The following is a 26,156-nucleotide window of genomic DNA, read 5'->3' as shown; positions in this document are numbered from 1 at the left end:
CGTGCACCTGCACTTTGCTTTGATATACAGTTGTAAACGTTTTGAATTTATTTGTTTGATTCACGGAAGTAATTTAAGAGTAGAGAGAAACCCACTACATTTGTAAAATAAACACCATTGTTTCCTTTTCATTGTAGAACAAGCACTCAAGCTAATTTGACTCCAATTACAGCCAGTGCTAAAGTGGTTCTTGAATTGCTTTTATCAGTCACTGGGTAAGTGTTGATAGCATGACAGATTGGGGGGTCTGGGGACAGTTGTGCTTCAGACTCATTAAAATCTGATTATTCTCCTTTCCCACCCCCACCTGAGCAGAGTTGCTAAGCCTTCTCAGGTATATTTTGGAGGTAACATCATTGGTGAGAGTGCAGTGAAATCTGAAGATGATATTGGAAACCTCATAGAGTATGAATTCAGAGTGAGTAATTTACATTGATGCCAACAGCTGCTTTTAATCAAATGCACAGCTTCTTGCTTATGCATATGAATATTTTAAAAAGTTAGTATAATGGAATTTGCTTTCTTTGGCCCAAAAACCTAACTTCCTGTTCAGAACATGCAGTTTGACTGTGGACTAAAGCTTATTTAGGTGTTGATATTTTATCAATTTTATAAAAAAGAGGTTGGGAAAACACTTTCAGACTTACAAGAGTAAGAGCTTGTTCTCTGTGTCAGAGTTCATCAGAAACTTGCAGTTTGCCTCACTTACGCAACTGACTGATTTGTTAACTCTAAATTTGAATTGTCATTTCACATGAAGATTAATTTCTAAAAATCAACCACTAAAAGTTCATGTTAGGGAATTCTAATCCTTCTATGTATTGCTCCTCAAGTATGCTAGTTTTAGTATATGCTTTGTCTTTGTACTATTTTGACTGCCTTTCATCTGATCTAAGTTTCCTGTTAGCTGCATGCTTAAAGCTTGTCCAAATCAATAATGTTTTCAGGAAGAAAATCCCTCTGAAAAGTATTTCACAGTTTAAAGAAGGTTTATTTTAATAGGTAACTAACTTGGGCAGACCACTGAAAACATTTGGCACTGCTTCCCTGGACATTCAGTGGCCAAAAGAAATTAGTAATGGCAAATGGCTGCTTTATTTGATGAAAATCGACTCCAAAGGCTTGGAAAAAGTCTCCTGTCAACCCGAGGGTGAAATCAACAGTTTGCGTGTTGCGGTACGTTACCCCGTGTTCTGTGGGTGAATCGGTACAACATGGAAGCACCCGCAGCAAGTGAGAGTAGGCCATGAGAGCTTGCTCTAGGAGGAGTTACCTTTTGTCTTAAGCAGCTCACAAGCACTGTACCGGGCCAGTTAGCTGTGAATAAGCCTAGCAGGAGAATTCTTACCAGCTCATGAGGCTGATATGCTAAAGGATAGATGCTATGACACAATGACTGTTCATGCAATGGGCACTGCTGTCATAGGCTCTTATACAGGATGAAACTGCTGACTGTTCTAGCAAATTTCATCAGTGTTATTGAAAACTGCTCAGTAATAAAAGCATCTGAGTTCTTACTCAAAAAAACAACAAATCACTAAATATCTTCCCAGCCTAGGGGCATTCCATGTCCTTTTTCTGAAGACAAGGAACTTGAACCTAAATTTATTTATTTATAACAATTATAATCAGAAGCAATTTTCACAGCCCTGGATTGTGCCCGTCTAGCAAAATCTTTTTCCTAAAACTTAAGCTGTATTTTTTTCTTCATATAATCTTAAGATTATATGGGAGGAATTTTTATTTTCCACCATTAAAACTGCATGCACATAAACCTGTTTTTGTCAGATAATTGTATTAGTTAATATTAACTTGGAGTGTGATTAGTATACAGTTAAAAAAAATCCTGCATCTACTGACCATAGCACATTCTTACTCTTTTTTAAAAGAGTACCATTAATACTCCTTATCTAGAAATAAAAATGGAAATAGCATTGAAAGCTTTATAAATCTAAACCTCCCTTTGCCCTATTAAAGAAAATAGTCTGTTGGCCTTTCTTTTGGTAATCTCAAATTCTATTCTTAGCAGTAAATGTAGTTAAGTAGGGCTATATAATGCTATCAGTCATGTGCTGATTTTGGAAGAAGAAAACACTGAGCTCTAGTTTCTCTGCTTGCATGAATTAAAAGATTCTTATGATAAACTGCTTTTTCTTTTTTTACTTTTTCTTCTTTGTAGGAATCCCATAACTCAAGAAGAAAGCGTGAAGTTGCCGAGAAGCAGATTACAGACGGCCAGGCATTCTCCTTATTCTCAGAAAGAAAATACAAGACCTTGGTAGGGATATTGCAGCAGCTCTATTCTTGTCAGATACCTCCCTCAGCACTCGAAAGAGGGCTTTTCTGAGTTTGGCAGAGTGAGAGAAATTATCCCTTTCCCTTCTTTTTATCTTACATCCAAATATTGATGCTTTTAAAATTCAAACATTTAGATCATCGACTGTGAGGAAGAACTAGGAAAGAATATCTGCATAGTTACTTACCTTAAAATAAGCAAGTAATAATATCTTCATTGTATTTTCCCATTGCTATCAGTACAAACAGATAGTGGTTCTTGCATGTAGGTATAATGCATATAATCCCATTTTTAATCTTGGGGTGAGGTTTAAACAATCTGTGAAGATGTGATCCTACTCACATGTAGAAATGTGCATTTGCAGAGCTGCAATATGAATGCACGCTGTGTGGATATAAAGTGTCCCCTGAAGGGGTTTGACAGCAAGGCATCTATTGTGCTGCGTTCCAGGCTGTGGAACAGCACCTTCCTGGAGGTAAGTCCTCTTACCTGCCCTTCTTGAAAGGTCAGAGTTCTTTCCTGTTCTGGGTCTAATACTTGCGTTTTATTTTGGAACAGGAATACTCAAAAATGAATTACCTTGACATTGTGGTTAGGGCTTCTATCAGTGTTCCTGCTGCAGCTAAGAATGTTAAACTCACAAATGAAGTTGCTCAGGTAGGTTCAGTGTGTAATGCTAACCACATGTTATGGTTGTGGGTGTTCTGCCTTATCTCCAAAGACCAGGAATGAAACAAATTTAAAACAAAACTAGCTAAAAGTTTAACTTTCTAACTGAGTTTTGAAGTATTGTTAATTTTTACCCTTTAATGGGGTTGAACAAATCAATTACCATATTGAAATGATACCAATGGGAACCTTTTCTTTAAAAGCATTTTGTAGAAGACATTTTGTTAGAGGAGAGGTAAGACTATATAAATTGCAGCTTTCTAATTAAACATGTACCTTCTGAAATACTCCTTCCACATGCACATTTTCTGTCCTGCAGGTGCGTGTTACTGTATTTCCTGCAAAACCAGTAACCCTTTATACAGGGGTTCCATGGTGGATCATTGCAGTGGCTATCCTTGCTGGAATACTCATGCTTGCACTCTTGGTATTCTTACTATGGAAGGTGAGCTTTTATTAATCTGGTTATTTTTTATTTTCTGGTCTATAACTGACAAGATAGCAAACTAATTAAGTATTTGGGACTCAGAATAGGGCAAAACTGCACAAATCACACATTATCAATTTCTCAGTTCTGCAACACTTGGAATTAAAATGGTTGTACGGGCGGACTTGTTACATAATTTTTCTATTTTCACATCCTCAAAAGGAAGTATTTTGAGCTCCAGATGAAACTTGAGACAAATGTTCAGAGGCCATAGTTTGATACAGACGGATAGAGCCATTGGGAGCCTCTGCAGTTGGGTGTAAAACTTCATGTGAGCTATTTAGAAATGTTTTAGTTCTCAAAACATGAGAAATACCATTAAATTGACAGTAGATGAAAATAACCAAAAGCACAGTATTAATACATAGCCATGTGTGCTAGTGAATTTCTTATTATTGCTTTTTTATATTAGAAACCTTAAAGAAATAAATAAAGAGATCTAACAAATGGTTAACTATTTGCAAAAGAAAAAATTAAGTATCTTTTTTCTAATTACCTTTGTAAAAATGCCAGTTATTTGTGGTCTCAAGTATAACAGAGCAATCCTTTCATTCTTAGTTTTCATAGGTTAGTAGTATTTGCTGTTATTGGATAGCAGAAGGTTATTTAAGGAAGAGGAGGTGAAGAATATCCTATCTGTTACGTTTTTCCCAGTGAAACTGCAGCAGTTAGCTTTGAGGAGCTATTTGCTGCAATTTGCTTCCCATGGGATAGTTCTGATTTCCTTATTTTGTAAAAAATGCCCAGCTGCTCCTGTAAATACTCCTGATGAATGAATACTGGGTGGGCTGTTAGGTTCTAACTAGTAGTGTTTTACTGTGCATGAAAATACAAACATTTTTCACATGCACACACAGTGAGAAATGCTGCTTTGATGACACAAACTGTGCTGTTCTGTGAAGGACAAACATCGTGCTGGAAAGACAGATACATCATTGGTTTAAGACAAAAGCATGTATTGAAGGGGCCAAAGCAGTAACTGGTTTTCTTCTACACCCTGTGGTTTTGTCTGTCCCATGCACGAGTCCACAAACAGGTTTCTGTAATTGGGTTCTTTCTGCTCTTCACAGCTACCTTCAGTCGCTATGGACATACTTTATTGTAGCTTTTCCTAAAAGAACCCCAAACAGATTCTCTACACATTTATCAAAATATCTCTGAAATAACAGTCTCAGGTTACTCTGTTAATAAGTTATTCTATTCTGTTATTGTATGGATCAAGTTAGCCCAAGAAGTTTTCAGATCTAGAAACAGCTGAGTTCTTGTAATGAGTTTTTTAGTTTGGTTTCTTTGGCCCTTGAAGGAATAATGGGAAGACAGTTGACGTACTTAAGTCGGTTTTAAGAGGTTTCACTTCTTTCAGTCCACAAAAAATGACTAAATACCTTGCTTCCTTGTAGTGTGGTTTCTTCAAGAGAAATAAGAAAGATCATTACGATGCCACATATCACAAGGCTGAGATCCATGCTCAGCCATCTGATAAAGAGAGACTTACTTCTGATGCATAGTACTGATCTACTTCTGTAATTGGTAACTGATGATATTTTTTAATTTCTAGCTGTGGCACATGCTATGGTTGCAGTGGCTAACTGTGAAGCTTTTTCTGCATAAGTTCTATTAACTTTTGGATTTCAAGCTATCATGCTTGCTTGCTCCTTCTGTTGATAGATTTTCAGCTTTTGGTGCATGTGAACACACAGAGGTTTACCCTGGTCTAAAATGCTTTATTTTCTTTTTCTTTTTTTTTTTTTTTTAAACATGGTGATCTGTTGCAATGGGCTTCATTTTTTTTTTTTTAATTTATGCTTTACCATTACAAGTAAGTCTTTAAGCTTGCAAGATGGGAATCAACACTGTAGAGTTAAGATGCAAAGATAAGACTGCAGCAACAATACATAAATTTGCTTTACTAACCTTTAGTGCATGCTGTACACGTTGCTTACATCAGAGAAGGGTTTTCATGAGAATTTACTTCTGTGGAAACATCTGTTTTACTTGAGTTCTAAGGTACTTCTCTAGGAACACACTTTGCTGAAGTTACAAGATGCATGATAATGATGATTTGTATTTCCAGCAACCTTTATTCCACTTATGTGCATGTATATTGTATCCATGAGTGTGCTTGGGATAAGGGAGGGGAGAGGAATTCTTAATGAATTATTTCAAAACAGTGTTTAATGAAACTATGAGATGGCTGAAGATTTGGTATTTGCTCACTGTAATTTTTTTAAATTCAGTTCTCAGTTCTAATATTAAGAAACCTCCAAACCGTTGACCAAACAGAACCAAAAAATCCAGCACCCTAAATACTGTGGAAGAAAACTTGCTTGCTTTAACATGTTTTTACCCCCAGCAGTATCTAATGACAGCTGGATGGCACAATGTCTCCTAACCTGAATCTTGATCCATAAGGATGATCAGTGATCCATAAGGATGTAAAGCTGAGTGTGTACCATTCACGATCTTTATATATTGTGGCCATAGCTCCCTTTTGTTTTGGAAATCAATTTTAGTCCATGCTTTGATATTCACAATCACGTTTTACAGTGGCTTTGAATAAAAAACTGCAGAGTGCAGAGAAGCTGTTACAGGTGTCATCCAGGGCGACTTCCAATGGCAAGCAAGACTCATGTTTCTAACACAGCATATGTGTAGTTAGTTCAGGTAACTGAAGCGGTGCTATGAAAACCAAGGCCCTTAGGGTAACTTTTTTTGAATGTTCTGGAAGTCTTTCTGTACGTTCTTAAGGGTGAATCATGTCATCATACAGGAAGACACTGAAGTACATACCTGCCTTTGATTCAGGAGAAGCAGCTCTCCTGTGTGTAGAAGTAAATGTCCTCATTAGATGAATGAACAGCTTTGTACTGGAGGGAATATTTTTAAGGGATTTGATTACCACGGATAGTCAGAGCATGCCCTTTGTCTTTAACTGCTGCTGAACAGCTAATGCAGACCTCCTGGCTCACATTTGTACAGCTAAATATGCTACATTTTTGGCCTACCTACTTTTGTTTTCAATTTTCTTACCTGCATATTTGTGTGATGGAAGAATTTACTGCCTCTGCAGTTGTAGTACTTTGGCAGCAACTTGGAGCTGAACTGTTGTTCTCCTTCTGTGCGCAGTGCGGGTTCTTCCGGCGCTCCAGGTACGAAGACAGTGTCCCCCGCTACCACGCTGTAAGAATTCGGAAGGAGGAGCGACAGATCAAAGACGGGAAAAGCCAAGACCTTGAGACAAAACAGTGGTTCACCAAATGGAACGAAAATGAAAGTTATTCTTAGGCAAAAATGTTGTTTATCCACAAAGTTCAGATAGAGGTTAAGGTTTTCATTCATGGAATACTGATGGAGTTAGACCTGTGAACACTATATACATTCACCATTTGATTGTAGATATTACTACTTATATTGAAGCTTTTATTTGCACAGTTAAAATGGCTTCAACAGACTTCATTTGCCTTATTTAATTTCCACGCTGCCTCTTCATCCCCCTTAAATCTAACCCACACTTCAGATAATATTATGCTGATGTGGGGGTCTTTTCTGCAAAATGAGCAAAACCACTACAGCAGATGTGATCCTCCTGTGATCCTGACTTTCTTCCTAGTTATTTAAGGCATGAATGATTAAGGTCAAGATGAGTTCTCCATTGTTCCCTCAATGCACAGTGCTTTATAAACACACAGTGGCCTTATCACACTTTGTTCAAGTATAACTGAAGACCTGCAAGTCTGCTTTAGTCATAACCCTTGCCTGCTGCAGTAGTTAGGGCTTAACAAAAAGCATCATCTTAAATTACATGTGCAATGGGTCATGTTGCTTGATTTTGGGCTTTTTATTTTTTAAGATCAGATTGTGTGATTCTTGTTCACAACAATACACACAGGTTTTGTTTTAAGAGAGGCTTGAATATTAAATGTACTTTCTGTATATATATATTTTAGTCATTTTTGTATTTATTTTTATTATAAATCATTGTCTTTGACTAACTGGTAGGCTGAAGACTACTGAATTTTAAAAACCATTGTTCTGGTTTTTATGTTTCTGTGCTTGAACTTCAGATTATGAGACCTGAGGCTTTCACCGCATTTTAATAAATCACTGAAGGTGCCAATGCTTTCTAAAATGTAAATATTTATGCAAATGATGTGTATGGGTGCTTTCTTTTCCTGATGCTTGTAACATCAGGTCCTGTAACATGATTTGTATACTACTGTGGACTGTTTAACAGTTTGGACACCAAAGTGAAGTAATGTTTTAGATACCATTTTATCCTCACTGCAAGAAAGTGAAAAGTCCTTTGGAAACCTCTTTCCAGCTTCACAAGGACTTCCTGGTTGGCAGAAGGCCTTGACTACTGCAGCTGTTGTAGAGCACTTGGAGGCTGGAGATGCCTTACTTACCTTAACTGTCAGGATCTGAGCTGATCCACGTTGAGACTACTGAATCATCTTGAATACCTGAATGTTGATAAAAGCAGAACCATGTTATTAGTAATTGGTTATTGTAACATAACTGAGAAATGATTTAGAGAGTTTACTTTTTTACCCATATTCTAAAGCTTTGGTACTATTTAGGAACAAAGATTTAGTTCACAGTTGTGTATTCCATGTGGAACAAAATTCTGCTCAAAAAGTATGCATGTTAATTGCTTGTACTATGAACTATGCAAAAACCTCTTGGTACTTTTTCTCCTCATAGGGTAAAAACCTGCTAGGAGGGCAGTTGTCAAATGTCTTATTTTTACTGCTAACTTTGAATGTACCTTCTTGGAAGGTGTGGTCACCTAAAAAGTTACCTTTAGTGTTAACTAAGGTGAGTCTATTAAACTAGAGAATCTCAGTGTGTTATGACCCTGACTTTATAAACTCTTACATAATTATGTATTAATATCTTTAGATAATAATACATAATTAATTATGTATTAATATCTTTTAGAATCTTAGCTTATTTGCTTAAAGGCTCAGCAGCATCAGAAGCCAGGCTAATCAGGGGCTAAGAAGCTTGAGAAATACCCCTGAGTATAAAATCAGATTGTGGCCCTCATCTAAGAACATGAATGTCTTAGCAGCGTTAAAGTTCTTGAAAAAATAAGTCACATCACTGGTATATTTTTATCTCAAACTTTGTTATACCAGCTAAGAATGCTACATCATTCCATGATTAGAAATTACCTGTGGATATTTGTATAGAAGTGTGAAATAAATTTTTTTAAATTAAAGATGGTCTTGGTAATAGTGATTGTATCATACTTAACGGAGGTGGCCACAGCTAAGTTCCCCAGAAGAAGAGGCTGAAAGTGGCAGGCTCTAACAGGTTCTGTCCCAGCACTGCCCTGCTCCATGCAAGGGGCAGATAAGGAGCAGCAGAGATGAGGCACAGCCTCAGGCTCTCAGCTGCTTGCTGCCATTGCCAGCAGGGCAGGAGTCAGAGCCTGTGCCAGCTCCCACCGGGACACGGCTCCCCTCTCATGCTGCCCCAGAGCCCTTCCATGCAAGCAGCCTCCTAGAAATCCTCTTAAATAGTGCCAGGCAAGTATTTGAGTAAGTAGTGGAGATGGCTACATCCCCCAAAATTGGTCAAGGATTTTGCATAGCTATTTTTAGCAGTGGAAATTTGATAAAACACAATTGCAGGGTAGTAGAGAGTCCACCAAAAAAGCCCTATGGAAAAGCCAGAGTTATGCAGGGAAAAAATCCCCCCAAACCCAACAGGCAAAATGTGGCTCCACCTCTAAGATATTAGCCCTCACTGGATGCTTTTACTCATTGTTGCTGAACGGCCTTTTGATGCAACAAAGCCCAAAGAAAAAGATTAGCTGGATATATGCTAGGCCACTCCTTGGTGTTGAGGCCAAGCAGCTTCCAGAACTAGACCCAGAAGGTGTCGCTAGACCCTTCAGCACATCTCAAAGATAAGAACTCAACCTGCTCTTACTAAGCAATTACTCTACATGCTGGCCACAAACATTTGTCTACAAGAAGACAAAATATCAATTGTCAGAGCAGTTAAGTAGCTGATCATAGTAAGTTTTGAGCAAATCTAGTATATTGGGCTTTATATGTATGCTCATATATACCATACACATAATAGTACTAGATGTAGTCTATACAATATATACAGTGGTGCAGCACTCTAATAGGGTATGTGTCCAAAGTGTATGCATATATGTGATACATAAAACTTAGTGTTCACTATATATAATGTGTGTTTTATATATACAAAAATATACACACTCTACATAGTCCAAGGTAAGAAATGGAGTGAAAAACTGCAATGCTTTCCCATACATTTAACTGTTGCAGCACAGCAGACACCTTATAAGAGAATATACCTTTCAATTTAAGGGACCACCACAGCTCAGTTCCAGTAGCCACCTGTCCATAAGTTATATGTGGAAAAGGCAACAAGGTGCTCAGTTGGACACAAATCAAGAATCAGCACATGAGGTAAAAGAAACTCCTGAAAGGGGCACTGGACCCCCATGCCCATAAAGCAGCCTTGTTGCAATGCTGATGGTCATGGCTGCAGCGTGTCCTCCCTGCACACACTGCACACAGCCAGGGAGCTGCTCATGTTCAACAGCTGCAGTAGCTTTTCCCAGCACAAAGCCAGCGTGTCAGCAGTTGGTCTGCAGAGGCCGGGAGACCAAGCTGTGACAAACAGCCAGGCAGCTGCAGGCAGTGCTCTGAGCCAGCTCGGCCGTGCCTCAGCTGCCTCACCAGCCAGCAGGGCTGTGTGGCACAGCAAGGGCACGAGTGTCTTTCCCTCCAGGGATTGTGGAACCGGTTGCTTTAGTTTTTTATTCCAGTCCTCAGATACCTTTCGATGTCTATCTTTCCAGGCCCCAGAGTCATGATTCATACTATACACCTTTTACAGGCTCATAAACCTTGCTGAGTCCTAACCTTGTAAAAAAAACACCACAAAACTCCTTATCCCAAAAGACTGCTGCTGTAACAGGCCTTAAACCCCAGCCAAGGTGTGACATTGTCACTATGAAGGCGTTGGGGACCTGCAGTTTGCATTTTTCATATTGCAAGAAAGACCCCTTTCTTCCTTTTCTAGCTCTGCAAAATGTTTGTTTGCAAGCAGCACCTTTTCAGGGCCCTACCTGCCTCAAATATCCCAGAAAACATAGAGAACAGATTTTTGCAAGAGGTGTCCTTGCTGCTGCAGACCAAGATAAATCCCTCTCATCGCTGATACACAATGCTAACTATGTATTCTATCCCTCTGCAGTATTAGATCTTAAAAAATAAATAAAATTGAAATTCAACTAAACATTGTGTTTTCAGTTCTTCTGGGGTCTGAATTGTTCTGTCCCATTTAAATTATTGATCCAGATGTATCAGAATTTCAACACCACCAATAAGCATGAATGAAAGAATGAAAAATGCAAAATAATGAAAATAATACATTTCTGCTTTTTGGTTTGCATAAAAATTCACAGAAATTAATACATTATAGCTCTGGTCAGTGTCACACTGGGTCATATCAGAGCAAGCTCCTAGAAAACCATCAATGAGAGAAACAGGTTTTAGGAGAGAAAGAGCATTCAAAATTTTCTCCAATATTCTAACAAAACATGTTTACATGGATCAGGATCTGATCGATTGTTTAAACAAGATGAGGAAACACCCTTAGGTAAATAGAGAGGTTCTTATCTGAAAACAGCATTGAAAGAATTATCCACCATTCTTTTATCCAGTTAATTCTGTGACTGCTCATCCTGCACAACTTCTAAGAAAAGTGCTCTCTGTTTACGTGACTGTGAATGGTCCCCAGCTTCCAATGCACAATGATTTATTTAATCTCTGGCAGCCTTTGCCACATCTTGTGCCCGGGGACTGCTGTCCAAAGATAACTTTAGGCAGAAGGCCAGTTTTGAAGGCATTTCTGTAAAGCTGAAACACCAAACACCACAGTAATATACCCATCTAAAAGATGAAGCCAATCCAGAGCCATCATAAGAAATTGCAACAGTTTACAAAGACTCCATGTACTGCTTGTAAGCACTGCTTTAAACTAGTGCTGGCTCACAGCTGAGGCCATCATAAAGTGGCTTTGGGCACAGCAATTCTCAAGTACAAGTTCCAAACTATTACAAACTTGAGCAGCATGAGCTCCTCCTTGGTGTTCCAGGAGTGGCCTACAAGCAGCAATGAGCAAACCTGCCAACAAGCTGTATTTGTAGGAGCCTTGCAGAGCCAGACAAGCTGTTTGCCCCATTAGCCAGCACTCCCTGGCCAGAGCAGAAGCCGCCATTCAGTTTGCAGCATAAAGATTAAGGTATGCATTACAAACCAGATGAAAAAACCAGTCTAATCCTGCTTCATTCTCACTCAGTATTGGTGCAGTTCAGGAAACTGCATCTGGAGGCTGGCTGAATCAAATGTTTTCTGTATTTCAGTGCAACATGAACAACAAACAAGGCAACTGTAAATGGGAGGAATCCAACAAAGCACTGAAGGGATTAACGTGATTGCTGTATCAGAACTGCTCTAGTGGATGCCACAGGATATCCATCCCCTCTCTCATGTCATAGACAAGTCACAGGTACCAGGCAGGAAACCAATCAATACTGAAAAGTTGATTTAATAAATATATGGGGTGAATACTAAAATCCACAATAGAAAAAGGAAATGAATGCAGGGCATCATCCACTATTAATATTGTTATTCTCTCTTTTCAGGAATGGCACTGGGAAAAATAAGCAGCACATCTCCACTGGAGATCAGGTTAGCCATCAAAAGACTGCTTATCCTTCTCAGAGGAGCAACCATTGCCAGCATGAACCAAATTTGATTCACACATCAGCAAGTTCTCACAGGCTGGAGACCATCACTTCTTTTCTTTATTTTAATCAATATGGTAACTGTAGCACATTCCACACTATCTATGTTTCTTCATTGTGGGTAAAATCTACTGTTAACAGTAATTATAAGGGAAGGTCATGAGGGCACCTTGCCCACTGAAATGCAAAAGGTAAATTGGGATAATGCTTCTTATTGAACAGTATTTCAGTATGGTGTAGTGTGGAGAATAACTTGATGGATGGCACTGTTGAAGAGGCCTTCCTGATACATATTAACATTTAACAAAAACCATAATAATTAGGTAACCAAAAATTTCTCTCCAATTTCAACTGGAACACAGCATTAACCTGTTTATAGGCAGAGAAGCAAGAGGTGACCACACTGTCAGACTGTGGAGCAGCTGAACTGACTTCAGACATGGGGGCGTTGTGATGGTGCATTCCCTCCCACACCTCCTCAGGCCTGCTCTATGATTTCAGGAGTCACCTCCCTCAGCTGCAGTGCTAATGAAACTGCACCACTGCTACTGGACTTTTCTCCCTCAAAATTTCCAGCACTTTAAAACTTGTTTTATGGCTAGGATGGAAATATATTTTTGAGTAAAGCCAAGCATTTCCTGACCCAGTACCAAGAGAGGCCCTTTGAACTCTGCCTCATCCCAGCAGGTGTGACCAGCACCTCTCAGGTGGGACACCAGCTGGAGCTCATGACCCCTCAAGCCTGCCATACAGAAAAGTCCATTCCCCTACAGCCCTGCAGGAGCAGCTCTTGCCCACTGAGAAATGTAAATGGATTTGATGCATTCCACCGAACTCAAGGGGAACTTTGCAGAGTAACTTTGTACACAGGTATAGATGCACACACCTCTGTGCCTGGGTGTGAATTATGGCCTACTCACTAACAGAGTGAATCTTACCTTCAAACTCTGCTAGGGCATGAGGTTAAACCTGTATCAAATACTAAATTATTAAAGCAGGTATGCTTACCAAGACAAAGGTAGAATTATTGAAAAATTCATATTATTTGAAAGTAGCTAAGTGCTTGCTTGGCATAAGTAGCTAGAATTGTTATAGCAAGCTGAGCTATATGGCTACATTGCATTAGTCAAAGATGGATCATAGTGAAACCTGGAACTAACAGCCTAAACATTACTAATAGTTAGAATAGACAAAACTGAAATATTACTCAAATATTAATAGCTGGAGCAACCACATTATAACATGGACTACAGAACTGACAGAAATCACCACAGAAACAGACCTAAGAGGATGTGAAAATGACCACATGGCAAACACTTGGTAACAAAACAGCAAAGCAATGAAGGTCAAGAAGGGCCCAGACTCTGTTATGGTATTGATCCACACCGTTGTGTGCAGCTTAGACTGTAATAATAATTGCCCAGGGATTTCTTTGTCTGGAGGTCCCTCGTTTGAGGCACCTAGCTCAAGCTACCAAAATTTATCTGTGCTGATAGATCTGATGGAGATGAAAGCCTAGTGTCAAAGATGTCTTTAACATCTACACTGCAGAAAGTTTATCAGAAATGCTTATAATCACTATTAATGGCCCCTTTTTTGTTAGTATTCTAGATATTTCTACCAGAGCAGGACAATAAACCATTCAATACACAGTTTGGTACCTCACATGTTGCATTTGAACAGGCAGTAAAGTAATTCACTGTGACACACAGTCCAAGTGCTTTTCTACCAACACATATTGTGCTCACTGCTGACCGATCAGGAGTGCATCTGTAAAAGCAGAAGCCCTATTCTTCCTCTGTGTATTTTGTTTGATTATCTTTTTTCTGGTAACTGAAAGAAACCGCAGCCGGGCAGACACAGGTGCCACAGTGAGAAGACGCACGGCTGTTTAAGCCCGATGCCCTCGGCTGAGGCTCTGTCCTCCCGCCGGCCCTTCTGTGAGTTTCTACAGTTCCCGTTCCGGCCCGCGGCTCACCCACACCGGGAGCCGAGTCCCCGCCACGGCTCCATCCCAGGCCGAGAGGGAGCCCCGGGCACCGCAGTGCCCAGCGAGAGCCGCTGGTGCACGGGCATCTCTCGGCCTCGCCGCGGCCCCTGCGGTCCCGGCCCCGCACCCAGAGCCCTCACGGCTCCCCGCCTGTGGGCAGGGCGCGCCCGCAGCCCCTCGCCGGGCAAGCGGCGGCCCCGGCACCCGTAACGTCGCGTACCTGTGCGCGGCCGGGCTCCTCCGCGATGCGAGCGTCGCCTCCTCCCGTCGGGCCCTCGAAGCGCCGGGGACAGCTGAGCGTCCGCCTCAGGCGCCGCCAGGCAGCTCCGGGCCCTCCCGCCCCGCTCCCTCAGAGCCGCCCTCTCCCCCGCCCCGCGCCGCTGCGGGGCCGGGCCGGGCGGAGACTGCCGCCCCCCTCGGGCACCTCCTCCCGGCGGCGCGGCGGAGGCGGCCGCGGCCTGGGCTGGGGCCGGGGGAGCGGCGCGGCGGGAAATGGCGGCCGGGCCGGGCCGGGCTAAGCTGAGCTGAGCTGAGGGCACAGAGCTGCACCATGAGGCTGCTGCGCGCCCTTCTGCGCGGCGCTGCCCCGGGCAACATCCCGCAGCAGGTGGACTTCTACTCACGCTTCTCCCCCTCGCCGCTCTCCATGAAGCAATTTCTGGACTTCGGTGAGTCCTCGGCGAGCCGCCCTCGACCGCTGCCCCTCCTCCCACAGGTGCCTGTGAGGAGCGGGACAGCCACGATCCCTCACCCCGTCAGCGCTGCCCGGCTGTTGCTTATCTGTTAATGCTGCGTTTCTGGCAGAAAAGGGCTCTGCTTCCTTCTGGGGCAAGGGAGCCCAGTTGGCTCGTTCCCGAAGACCGCGACTGTGGCAAGGTTGAAATGTTGCTGAAAACTCCAGTTTTTGGCACCAGCAGGCTAGTTGGGTGTTTTCCTGCAGAGCCCGCAGTGCTGGGGAGAGGATGGGAACAGCTGTGACAACTGGTAGCGTTAGAGCAGTGACTCAGACAGGTGAGACTGGTTAAGGCTTCTGCTGAGCAGCACGCAGCCTTTTAAAGGCATCTGCCAAACACGTGAAGCGTTCAGCCTCAGCTGGCACGAGGGGCTGGAACAGTCATCACTGCTCTGTCACTTGGCCTGTGCCCTACAGAAACAGCCTGGCCAAATGTTGCCGTTTTAAAAGGTGTGTGAGAAAAGGAACAGGATGCAGACACCGGGAGCCATCCTGGAGGTTTGGAATCTAGTCTTGAAACTGAGTAAATCAGTAACAGGATACTCAATCTTACACTCAGTGCCAAAACCACTTCTAATGCTTCCAGGCTTGACTGTCAGCTTGGAAAGAAAAGGGATCACAGGAATTGTTCTATTCTGCTTCAAAGCAAATAGAGAAAGGTTGTGTAAGTCACACTGAGACATCTTTTCAAAGCCTGAGGTTGGAGCCATTGTATTGTATGTTTCATTTTCTGTACCCAAGGGTGTGCATACATGTTTACGTGTTATATATTTAACTAGTCAATAGTTTCATGGCTTTTTATAGTTTTGCAAATAAAACCCAAGTGACAACTAATCCTAGAACCCAAGACTTTGAATAAGCAGGAAGACTTACAAACAAGATTTTCTCACAATTATCTGCTATCAGTTCATCCATCTATTCAATGTTTCACTTGTGCAATGAAATGTATCTGACATTTAAAACTCCAGATTCCTACAGGAACTTCACCATATGTTCTGTTGCCACTGTACTTTTAAGCAAAGAACCTTGCAATTCAGTTTGCTTTGACTTGTCTTATTTTACCATTAGTGATAAAATGCTTACCATAAAATCAATGTTTATTTTCAAGGCACACTATTTCCTTGTGTCAAAATATAGGCTACTTTTTTGCTCTTAGTACCTGAACATAAGGTAAAAGTAGTCTTGAAAACTTCTACAATATTTTTTCCTCTCTTTTGCTTAAGGATTTAATCCTTACAGATTTAATCTTTAGAGATCCTTTACAGAGAGTAAAATCTAATAACAAAGACTGCAACACAGAGACGATATTTCTCTGTAAGACATTCTGTAGCCATTATAATCTGATGGTGTTTACATTAAGGATTTTTTTTTGCTCCTTTTGCAGGAATGAGAACAGTCAAAGAGGAAATAATAAAATCTGGTAAAGCTAACTTAAAAAAAATGGAATATTCTGTAAGCAAATTCAGGTCTGGTCTTGGGTTATAAGACCACAGTATTTTCTGTAGGAGTTTTATCCATTCTTTGCCTAGATACAGACTGTAGCTGCACATGGGAAGAGAGTCATTTGCCTGCTGTATACTGCCTTCCATATTTGACCCAAAATTCAAAGAGAAGGCCTTCAGATACAAAAACTATTTTGTGAAATGTAATTTTTTGAGAATGAGGCATTTAACAATTGTATTTACACCTTAATACCTCCAATCTGATTTGTTCTTGGAATTTTACCCAAGAAAAGGGAAAGGCCAGTAATACTCATGCCTGTGCAATCTGAGTAGGGAGAAGAATGAAAGGTTTCTAGGCAGAGATCTTGTGTAGACAGTGCCTAATGCTGGTAAGTGCCATTGTGGAGGAATTTCTTGTAAATTATTCACTTTTTAAATTAACTGACATTCTTTCATCACTGTAGTTTATGTGTCTGAGTCTGCATGCTTTAAAGTAAACTGCTCTATATCAATGTGGTCAAAATTTTTCATGTTTAAGGCAGTCCCAGCTTCCTTTTTTCTTTCCTCATCCCTTCCTTTAATCTTCTTTCCCAACTTCCCCTTGCCAAATGGAAGGAGTGAACTGAGCAGTAACACAGGAGTTGATTTGTAGGAGATACATGTTGTGAAACACCAGACCTGAAGTACACACTCCACTGCAGCAGATGGGCAGGTTAGAAGTTCAGAAGCTGTTTATGTGACAGTCTTTAAGTCTAGAAAGAAGTCTGGCTGAGAATGAAGTGCAGCATTTCTTAGTCTCTTCCCCATGCTGCACCCTCTTTTCTCACCTGGGAAAACAAGCGTTGTGGGAGTACAAGCAGGTCTTGATTTTAATAACCACATTTGATTGCCACCCCCGCAGTTGACACTTGTTCTTACAAAAGGACAGGTCAGTTATCAAAAGAGGCAGTATTTTCACTTCCAGCTTTTAAAAATGTAAAAATTTAAATGTATTAGTATCCTAATGGCTAAGCAGAGTAGCTGTCCTACTTCAATTTCTTTCTCACTATTCATGTGAATTTGTTCACCTGACTTCTGTTCCTGTAAGACTGAATTTAAACTATAACAGATTTAGTTGAAAATGAGATCTCTATTACTGATTTTATTTTCTGAAAGCGTTTGAGGATGAGTTACGGTAATTCACTAAGATCAGCGATGAAAAGCAGGGTGTATGGGACTATGATACTTTTCAAGCATCCTTCTCATAAACAGTTGCCTGTGCTGGTTTCACTGGCTTCTGTGACATGCTCAGAATGACATGTTGGATCAGTGCTGGTTAGAGTTTACTGCAAATAAAATGAACAATATACATGGATAGAAGCCACATTTAAAGCTGAACAGTATAGGTCTGTAACTGTTGCATTAGTTTCTGTTCATATTTTGAAGATTCTCATTACTGCAACAGGAAGGTTTCAGTATGCCATAGATTTTGAAATACAAGTGGGCTGCTGCCATGAAAGAAACAGCCTGGTGGAGTCTGCTTTGAAATCAAGGTATAGGCCTCTTATGTAAGAAATTAATTTCGTGCAGTTCTCTGCCATAGTATTGACTTCATTCTGATGTCATATTGGTCTTAGGGTCTGAAAATGCTTGTGAAAAGACTTCATTTATGTTTCTGCGACAAGAGCTGCCGGTGAGGTTGGCTAACATAATGAAGGAAATCAGCTTGCTTCCAGACAACCTCCTGAGAACACCTTCAGTTCAGCTGGTGCAGAGCTGGTAAGAACAGTGACGTTCCATTCCTTGCAGGGTGACCTCCTGCAGATACACAGGTGGGGGGAAGTCACTCTCTTCTACTGAAAGGACATTCATAGGCTTGGTGCATGAACATCATGTATTAATACTGAGATGCTAAATATACCAGTGTGATCAGAAACTAAATTTACAGATGTGGGAAAAAAGCATTAAGGAGCAATTAGAGAACCCCAAGGGAATTAAAAAATCATTAAGTATTTCACACACTCATGTATGAGGAATCAATTTTTTTTTTTTAATATAAAAATCCACCAGAAGAGTGTTTAATAGGGAACTTACCTAATAGTGAAGAAGCTAGTTGAAGAAAACAACAGAAGCAAACTAAGGCACAAAATGTTTGCAAAACATAATAGAAACCATTTACAAGACAGGTTATTGCAGACTGAGAGTAAAGGTATAGAAAATATGAAGAAAAAGCAATAGGAAATTCCCAAAGCAAAAACATAAAACAACAGAGAGAACATGGAAGTATTAAAGTAAAAAAGACATTATTTGAAAAGTAAAGTTTGCTTCCAAGTAAGGAACTTAGGCATAAAGTTTTTAAAGATGAAAGCAAAACAAAGAGATTGCTTGGCAACTGCTAAAGGTACAAGGATTTCTGTAAAGGCTTTTAAAGTTATCTGCCAAAATCTGCCAGTAAGTGGGATTGACTAGATGACTGAATATGAAAAGAGCTATCAGTGAAGATAGCTTAATGAATTCTTACTGAAACACAAATGCTTACATTCTCATGATACTAGATGACACTGATTAAATGGGAAATTAATTCAATTTGGGCAAATGCAAAGTAGAACACAGGGAAGAACCTCCTCTCCTGTGTGCTTGCTTCCTTACAATGGGAAAAGAAATATTGATGCTACTGGGAATATTTTTCTGCATATGTCAGTTGATGGCAAGAAGGAAAATAGTATTAGGAACTAAATAACCAATGGGTAGGAATATAATTGTACCACTATATTGTGTTAGCCCATTATTCCCCTGAATTGCATGCAGCTCCATCCTGAACAGAAAAGACCAAGAGGGATAATCAAAGGGTTGGAACAATTTCTACGTGAGGAGAAACCAAATAGAATTCTTCAGCTTGGAAAATACGTGTCTAAGGAAAGGGATGGCAGAAATACTTAAATCATGCACAAATGGAAAGATTTTTCTACTAACAGGAACACGCAGGGGCTGCAAATAAGTGATCACCTACTGGGTTTAAAACACAAAGATGATATTTTATGCATTCTAATTAAATTGTGGTATGCATTGCTCTGGAAATTTTGGAAGAAAACATCATAAATGGATTCAAAGGAAGCTAACAAAATTCACAAGGAGACAGGTAGAATGATTTGGAAAAATGCAACATTGCAAGTCCACAAACTGCTAACCAGAGAGATCTGGGGAGACATATTAGAATTGATCTTTATCCTCTTTGTTTCATTGAAAGGTATGTCCAAAGTCTTCAGGAGATTCTTGACTTTAAAGACAGAAGCTCAGAAGATTCAGGGGCTGTTCAAAGGTAAGGCTTTGCTATCACACATATCTTGTTAATATTGTATTGGAGAATTGGCAGAAAAATAATAGCTGAAAAAAAATTTCCTATCTCAAATCTTTACAGAAGAATTGCAGGGTACATTAAACCAGGAAATTAAGCACTTCAGCATAATGTCATTCTATAGAATGCTCTGGTCTGTCCTGGCTGACCATAAGTGCCATTTGACAGGCATGGGTTGTTCTGCATGAAAACAGTTAGCACAGTTTTCTCTTTCTCTTGGTAGAATCAAGATAATAAATAAATAATAATTTTATAAACATTCAAAATAGTGGATTACTGATTGTTTCAATGCTAGTCAACTGAAATGTGCTGTAAAACACTGACCTGCCTTCTTACTGCAGCAGGCAGATGTGGTATTTTTGTAAGTCTTCATTTTTGTAGACAGGCACTGTTTGCTGGAGGATGAATTTCCCTTGAAAGTGAAATAGTAACAATGAATTCGTTTTAGTTTTACAGACACTGTGATAAAAATCCGGAATCGCCACAATGATGTCATTCCTACGATGGCTCAAGGAGTGATAGAATACAAGGAGAGCTTTGGCATCGATCCAGTGACCTCCCAGAACGTGCAGTATTTCTTAGACCGCTTCTACATGAGTCGCATTTCAATCAGAATGCTCCTTAATCAGCACTGTAAGTGTCGAAAGGAGGGCAAAGGATGTCTGTACCATGTCAGCTGTATTTTCCTTTAAGTGCTTAATATGTACTAAGGTGCCACTTAGGAGTATACTATTTGCCTTGCCGTTTATAACTCATTCTTCATACAATTCCTAAAATATTTATTAATAGTAGGCTTTTCAGTATGGTGAGGACTGAAGTTATAGATTGTCTGTAAATTTTTTATTTAGCAAAATGGAAGACACAAACTAAAATTATAAAGTTACACTGGATATTAAATTATGTTTTCTTTTTTGGCAGCTTTACTGTTTGGTGGGAAAATTAATCCAGCTCATCCAAAACATATTGGAAGCATCGATCCTAACTGCAATGTTGTTGAAGTTATTAAAGGTAAATTCAGATAATAAGAATCCTGAAAACTTACATGGGAGTCCTTACTAAGAGTAAATACAATCCCAATATGCATATATTGTTTTGTTCTTGCCTACCAGGAGCAGAAGTTTTATTGGACATGAAATACAATTTTGTTTCTTTTTCCTATAAATGCAGTAGTTTTTTTGAAAAGTACAAATCTCCCTGACAGTGCACAGTACTTTAAAAAATTTTATTTTGTAGATTCTAAAGGAGAAAAAAAAAGGTGGGAGGGGGAAATGTAACTTCCTGTGTTCTTTATTATAGATGGCTACGAAAATGCCAAGAGCCTTTGTGATTTATATTACATGAGCTCTCCAGAACTTATCCTTGAAGAGTTGAATTGTAAGTGAATGTGGACAAGGCATACTCTTGAACATCATGATGGCTTCTTCCAAAGGAGCTGGTGGTGAAATGTTCTGCTTTTCACATAGTTCATGTGTTCTCTGTATCTACTGGGTTTTTTTAAATCTGGCAGAATGCCTTCCCCATTCCTCCCTTTAATCAGAAAACTGACATGAGTAGAAGTTTTTGATTCTACAGCTGTTGATACAACAAATTTTAGCAGGCTCCTTCCCTTGCTAAGATTTCATGTTTCTTCACCTGACATTACTGCATCTCACCCTCTCTGCATTTCTTGTGACACATTAAAGATTTATACAAGACTTTCTGTTCCATCTTTGTGATACCTATGAGGAGGTTGTTTGAAAACATGATATGATATGCCCTACTCAGTGATCCCATAGTGGGTTTTAAGATTAATTTCTAAAGCAGCAAGCAACATCTGAAAATCTTGATTATGACTTTTAATTAACATACAATTTTTCAAAAGATTTCTGTTTAAATTTTCCTTCTTTAAATTTAACAATACAAATTCACATTCTGAATTACTGTGGGAATGAATAAAGACATCTCATTTGCCATTTAGTTATTTGCACTCTCTTCTCTCCAGCTAAATCACCAGGACAGCCTATGCAAGTGGTGTATGTGCCATCACATCTCTATCACATGGTTTTTGAACTTTTCAAGGTCTGTGCACTTACCATTAATTACACAATTCTTTCCTACATCTTTGTTTACTGAGACTGTATTGCTTTGACTTTTCAAACTGATTCTAGATCACAGTGTGATTTTGCAAGTGCAAACTTATTGCCATTTGACTGCAGCAACACAGCTGCCCTGTACTATTAGAGAAACAATAATTGCATAGAAAATGAACAGCTTTGGAAGAGGTATCTCTTTAACCCAGCCACTGAATACCTTCTGAATAGACAGCTTAAATCTTAAAATGTATGAAGACATTAGTTAATGAAGCAAGTTAGATATCCCATAAATTGTATATTTTCAAATCTGGTAGAATACATAACATGTCCTACAGACCTTTTCTCCAGCAGTTTAGTCCTAGACTTTTCTTGGACTTTGTGCCATATTGCATGTACTATGTGCATTATAAAGAATTCTAGAACACAAATGCTTTACATTAAACTATTCACGTTTCCTTTAAAAAATTAAATATTTGAAGTCTTAATATTATAATAAATTAAATATATACTGATACTGAATAAACTAGGAATATAAAAAAAACCATTCTAAACCAATATACATTTGTTCTGATTCTTAAATACATGATAAAAATAACTACTAAAAGATATTTTAAGTTAATATACAAAATGAATAGGATTTAAGTTGTACTTGGAAATTACAGAATGCAATGAGAGCCACCATGGAACATCATGCTGATCGAGGCATTTATCCTGCAATTCATGTACAAATCACGTTGGGAAATGAGGATTTAACTGTGAAGGTACTCTTTTTTTTTTTTTTTTACTATTCTGAAAGTTATTTTGATTAGGATTTTCCTTTCCTGTCATGAGCAGTATATTAGTAACTTGAGCTGGTGATCTGGTTCCATCAATAGATTGTATGTGATGATGTTTGTAAGTGAAAAACCCTTATGAGATTTCACACACTGCCTCGTGAAGAGGCTGCAGTCACACTGAGGGCTCTGCAATAGCATCCTGGACTTGCTTGTGTCTTGCCTAGCTTAGAAGCAACCATGACTAAAGTAGCATCTTTATACAATTGTAACATCAGCATTTTCTAAGTGACAATGACAGAGCTATACAGGTTTGAAAGAACTGAAGAAAGGGAAAACTATATTACATATTCCACACAAAACAAACCTCCTGAAGTACAGTTTGCAGCTTCTTTTTTTCTGAACATCACCCATCTGATTTCAAAGACCAGCTGCAAGCACTGTGTTTTTCGTAAGTCTCACTAAACTGTAGTAAAATAACTCCTTTGACTTACTCCTTCACGTAATAGCTTTTAGTAAATTATATTTAAATACGGCAGTATTCTTGAGGAATAAAGATAAAATACACAGAGAACTTACCATTTGCCAAAAGGTATAGTGACTTCAGACAAAAGTGTGTGATGAACAAGATAAAAGTAATGCACAATTCAAGCAGAATTTCCTTTTCTCCAAGAGATTATGAATGCTTCTTATGGCAGTATTTTATTTAATGGTTTGAATAAAGGATGAAAGGGAAGGATTCATTTCTCTTTGGTCATTGTTGAAGATGAGAATTAAAAGAAAATCTGTAACTTAGTAGGAAAATCTGTAACTTACGCCTTCAAATAATACTTTACTGTAATTTTTTCTGGCTTATTATTTGAGAGAAGCTGTCTTTTATAAAAGTGTATTCATAGATATAAAGCTAAATGCTCCTTCGTGTTGCAGATGAGTGACCGTGGTGGTGGTGTTCCTATGAGGAAAATTGACAGACTGTTCAACTATATGTATTCAACAGCACCACGTCCTCGTGTTGAGACATCACGAGCTACACCTTTGGTATGCAAGAATTTATACCATGGCATCCTGGATAGGTTGAATTGTCACAAAAACCATTTAGCTAAAACTATGAAATGCTGATTTTATAGATATTACATTGAGTAATATTTGAATTTTATTTAATTCAAGCTTAATTAAAGTATTTTTCAAAAAATAACTGAAAAATGGCATAAAATGCCAAAAATTATTTACCTTTGTTCAAGATTCTCTTTTTCTCTACTAAATCTAAAAATCAGCCACGTCAAGCAGAATACTTAGCTATGCTGCACAATCCAGTGAGAGCAAGATTCAGAATTCTATTTGTAGCCACTGAATGAAAGGAAGAATAATTGTAGCAGTGACTTTAGATCAAGGCCATAGTTCATTTGTATTGTGTAGTCCATTGTACCAACCCCTAGCAAGGATGAAGGTACAAAGATGTGAGAGGGTATATGAAGAATCCACTTTGGTCTCATGTGAGTGTAATAAATGCACAAGAAATGAAGCCTAAGCTCTCAGAAATTAGAATCTCTGAACAGCTTTCCTGTATTTATTCTCCCACCTTGCATCATTTAAAAATGTATGTAGTTCTGCATATAGATGACTCTGCAACTTACTAAACATAAGATCTTTACAGAGGAGTGTTGTGTACACTCTCAGAGATTATCTCCAAAATGTAAACAAAAATTAGTATTTAAACAAAATATTTAGTGTTTAAACAAAAAAATCACACTTAACACTTCAGGGCTCTGTCCTGCTACTGCAGCCAGGGCTTGGTAGAATTTCAGTATAAGCTGCAAAGTCACAGATTATATGTCTTGAACCCTTTTTATATATTCTGATGATGGTGTGTATTTGACTTAAGAACTCTGAGTACTTAAGATTAGTAGCTCCATGAGCGTGGTGCAGACACACAGCAGAGTGTTCTCCAATGGCATCTCTTCAAAAAGCTGCCATAATGCAGGAAGTGTTACCTACCAGCCCTGCCTGACAAAGGAATCAAACAGTTTTCTCATGATCACAATCATTCATGCATTCTTCTGGTTTTGGAGTATATAATAGCTTGGGGGAGGGCATAATAGTTAACACCTGAACTCCTGTTACTGTCAAACATCATGCTTAGTTTGTGTATTTTACCTATTAAGTTTAAACAGAAAATGCCGCTGATTAATGCAATTAATGGAAGTGTTTTCTCCTGGTCAGGCTGGATTTGGTTATGGCTTACCCATATCACGTCTGTATGCACAGTATTTCCAAGGAGACCTGAAACTGTATTCCTTAGAAGGCTATGGTACAGATGCAGTTATTTACATCAAGGTATGATGTAACACTCTACTCTTATCAGCAGCTCTAATCTGAACTGCTAATGGAACTCCTTGTTCTGTTATGGTAACTTCAATTAAAAAGAATCATCAGCTAGAGCCTTTTCTCCTTACAGGCCTTATCAACAGAATCAATTGAAAGACTCCCTGTATACAACAAAGCAGCCTGGAAACATTATAAAGCAAACCATGAAGCTGATGACTGGTGTGTGCCAAGCAGTGAGCCAAAGGACATGACCACTTTTCGGAGTATGTAGCTTTTTCCTCAGCAGCTCCTAAGTAGGTTTGTCTGTAAAGGGAATTTAGAAGACCTGATTTATGATTTTGAGCCACTTCTGATATGTGAAAGTAATTCTAAATTTGAGTGTAATGAGGCTTTTCTGAAATAAAAAAACAACAGCCACCAAAACCCCCAAACATGCACATATAAAAAAAGGTCATACTTCATTTGTTTCACTTTCTATTTATGATTGCTTTCAGAGCTAAGTCAAAGGAGCAATATATTGATTTTTATAGGGATCAATGCCACAGCTATCACATCTGGTATTAATTTGTATTATTTAAAAATAATTTTATTAGAAAAACTATTAAAAAAGCTCACTGGAACATTCTTCCATTATAAAATTCTACAGATTAATGAAAAATTTGTGTAAGAAATACTGAGCTCATTGCTATACCTTTGAAACTGTATGGCACTTTCTTTTATCTTAAGCATGCTGAAGCTTAATTTTGCAAAGTTGGATATGTTGCCTACATACACTGCCTACATTAAGGTGGTGTTTTCAGCTGTAGAAATCACACCTCTGTAAGGATAAAAGTTTTTTAAAAGCATTTTTAACTTCTACTACTGGTATAATGTATCTCAGGTATGTGGTGGCATCAGTTCTATTTCTTTGGTTGTAATGTGAATATATAATAGATGTGAAAAACTTACCTTGCCCTGATCATTGTGAATTAAAAAATAGCATTGGCTTGTGTACAGTAGAGAAATCTTAGTCTTGCATTTGCTGTATTTCTATAGGTCATACCAAAATGCAGTATCAACATTCTAGCCTCTGTAAGATCCCAGAGTTGGGTATGTCAGGTACAGCTGTAAATGAAACTATTTTAATAAACAGATTCTTAAAATTTGTCTGTAATAGGGCATCTCTATTACTTTGACAGTATAAACTGCCTTCTCAGGAGTAAGTAAAGTAAGTAAATTAAAAGTTTTTGAAAATA

At 39.0% G+C, this 26,156-nt stretch overlaps 2 protein-coding genes and 1 long non-coding RNA gene across 10 annotated transcripts in view; 2 read left to right on the top strand and 1 right to left on the bottom strand.

Annotated features, from left to right (window-relative positions):
• The window catches only part of ITGA6 (integrin subunit alpha 6), a 37,155-nt gene extending 29,764 nt beyond the window's left edge, over window positions 1–7,391 (top strand). For 4 of the 6 annotated variants that reach the window (XM_064718020.1, XM_064718018.1, XM_064718016.1 and 1 more), the window contains 8 exons: window positions 138–215; window positions 316–418; window positions 1,003–1,176; window positions 2,180–2,278; window positions 2,661–2,771; window positions 2,855–2,953; window positions 3,285–3,410; window positions 6,579–7,391. In XM_064718020.1, the coding sequence (XP_064574090.1) occupies window positions 138–215; window positions 316–418; window positions 1,003–1,176; window positions 2,180–2,278; window positions 2,661–2,771; window positions 2,855–2,953; window positions 3,285–3,410; window positions 6,579–6,737 (949 nt within the window). In that variant the 3' untranslated portion in view covers window positions 6,738–7,391. Of the gene's footprint in view, window positions 1–137; window positions 216–315; window positions 419–1,002; window positions 1,177–2,179; window positions 2,279–2,660; window positions 2,772–2,854; window positions 2,954–3,284; window positions 3,411–4,852; window positions 4,983–6,578 lie in introns of all 6 variants that reach the window. The other 2 variants (XM_064718019.1, XM_064718017.1) reach the window with 1 other exon arrangement.
• The window catches only part of LOC135450158 (uncharacterized), a 22,040-nt gene extending 7,384 nt beyond the window's left edge, over window positions 1–14,656 (bottom strand). The window contains exons 1-3 of the long non-coding RNA XR_010440966.1: window positions 14,463–14,656; window positions 7,859–7,915; window positions 6,483–6,630 (exon numbers count right to left, since the gene is read on the bottom strand). This is a non-coding gene — a long non-coding RNA (uncharacterized LOC135450158). The remainder of the gene's footprint in view (window positions 1–6,482; window positions 6,631–7,858; window positions 7,916–14,462) is intronic.
• Window positions 14,653–26,156, top strand: PDK1 (pyruvate dehydrogenase kinase 1). 3 transcript variants are annotated; one of them, XM_064718021.1, is made up of 11 exons: window positions 14,653–14,910; window positions 18,034–18,175; window positions 19,644–19,715; window positions 20,200–20,384; window positions 20,670–20,759; window positions 21,048–21,125; window positions 21,733–21,809; window positions 22,486–22,584; window positions 23,524–23,634; window positions 24,817–24,930; window positions 25,052–26,156. In XM_064718021.1, exons 1-11 carry the CDS (start codon window positions 14,793–14,795, stop codon window positions 25,190–25,192), a joined length of 1,227 nt encoding a protein of 408 aa, XP_064574091.1. In that variant the 5' UTR covers window positions 14,653–14,792; the 3' UTR covers window positions 25,193–26,156. The 3 variants fall into 3 exon arrangements, with proteins under 3 accessions (XP_064574091.1, XP_064574093.1, XP_064574094.1); XM_064718023.1 differs by lacking the exon at window positions 14,653–14,910 and adding an exon at window positions 15,090–15,253; XM_064718024.1 differs by lacking the exon at window positions 14,653–14,910 and adding an exon at window positions 15,342–15,425.

This window comes from Zonotrichia leucophrys, chromosome 7, assembly GCF_028769735.1.
Source record: "Zonotrichia leucophrys gambelii isolate GWCS_2022_RI chromosome 7, RI_Zleu_2.0, whole genome shotgun sequence".
In the NCBI taxonomy this organism is placed as follows: Eukaryota; Metazoa; Chordata; class Aves; order Passeriformes; family Passerellidae; genus Zonotrichia; species Zonotrichia leucophrys.
The sequence above is the reverse complement of the archived record's forward strand: the minus strand, read 5'-3'. Positions and strand labels throughout refer to the sequence as shown.

What these genes read in the sequence shown, in the direction of transcription:
- PDK1 (XM_064718021.1), top strand. Translation starts at nt 14,793, where the DNA reads ATGAGGCTGCTGCGCGCCCTTCTGCGCGGCGCTGCCCCGGGCAACATC. An exon ending in GATTCAGGGGCTGTTCAAAG is followed by an intron (nt 19,716 to 20,199) that starts GTAAGGCTTTGC and finishes AATTCGTTTTAG; the next exon opens with TTTTACAGACACTGTGATAA. An exon ending in TGTTGTTGAAGTTATTAAAG is followed by an intron (nt 20,760 to 21,047) that starts GTAAATTCAGAT and finishes TCTTTATTATAG; the next exon opens with ATGGCTACGAAAATGCCAAG.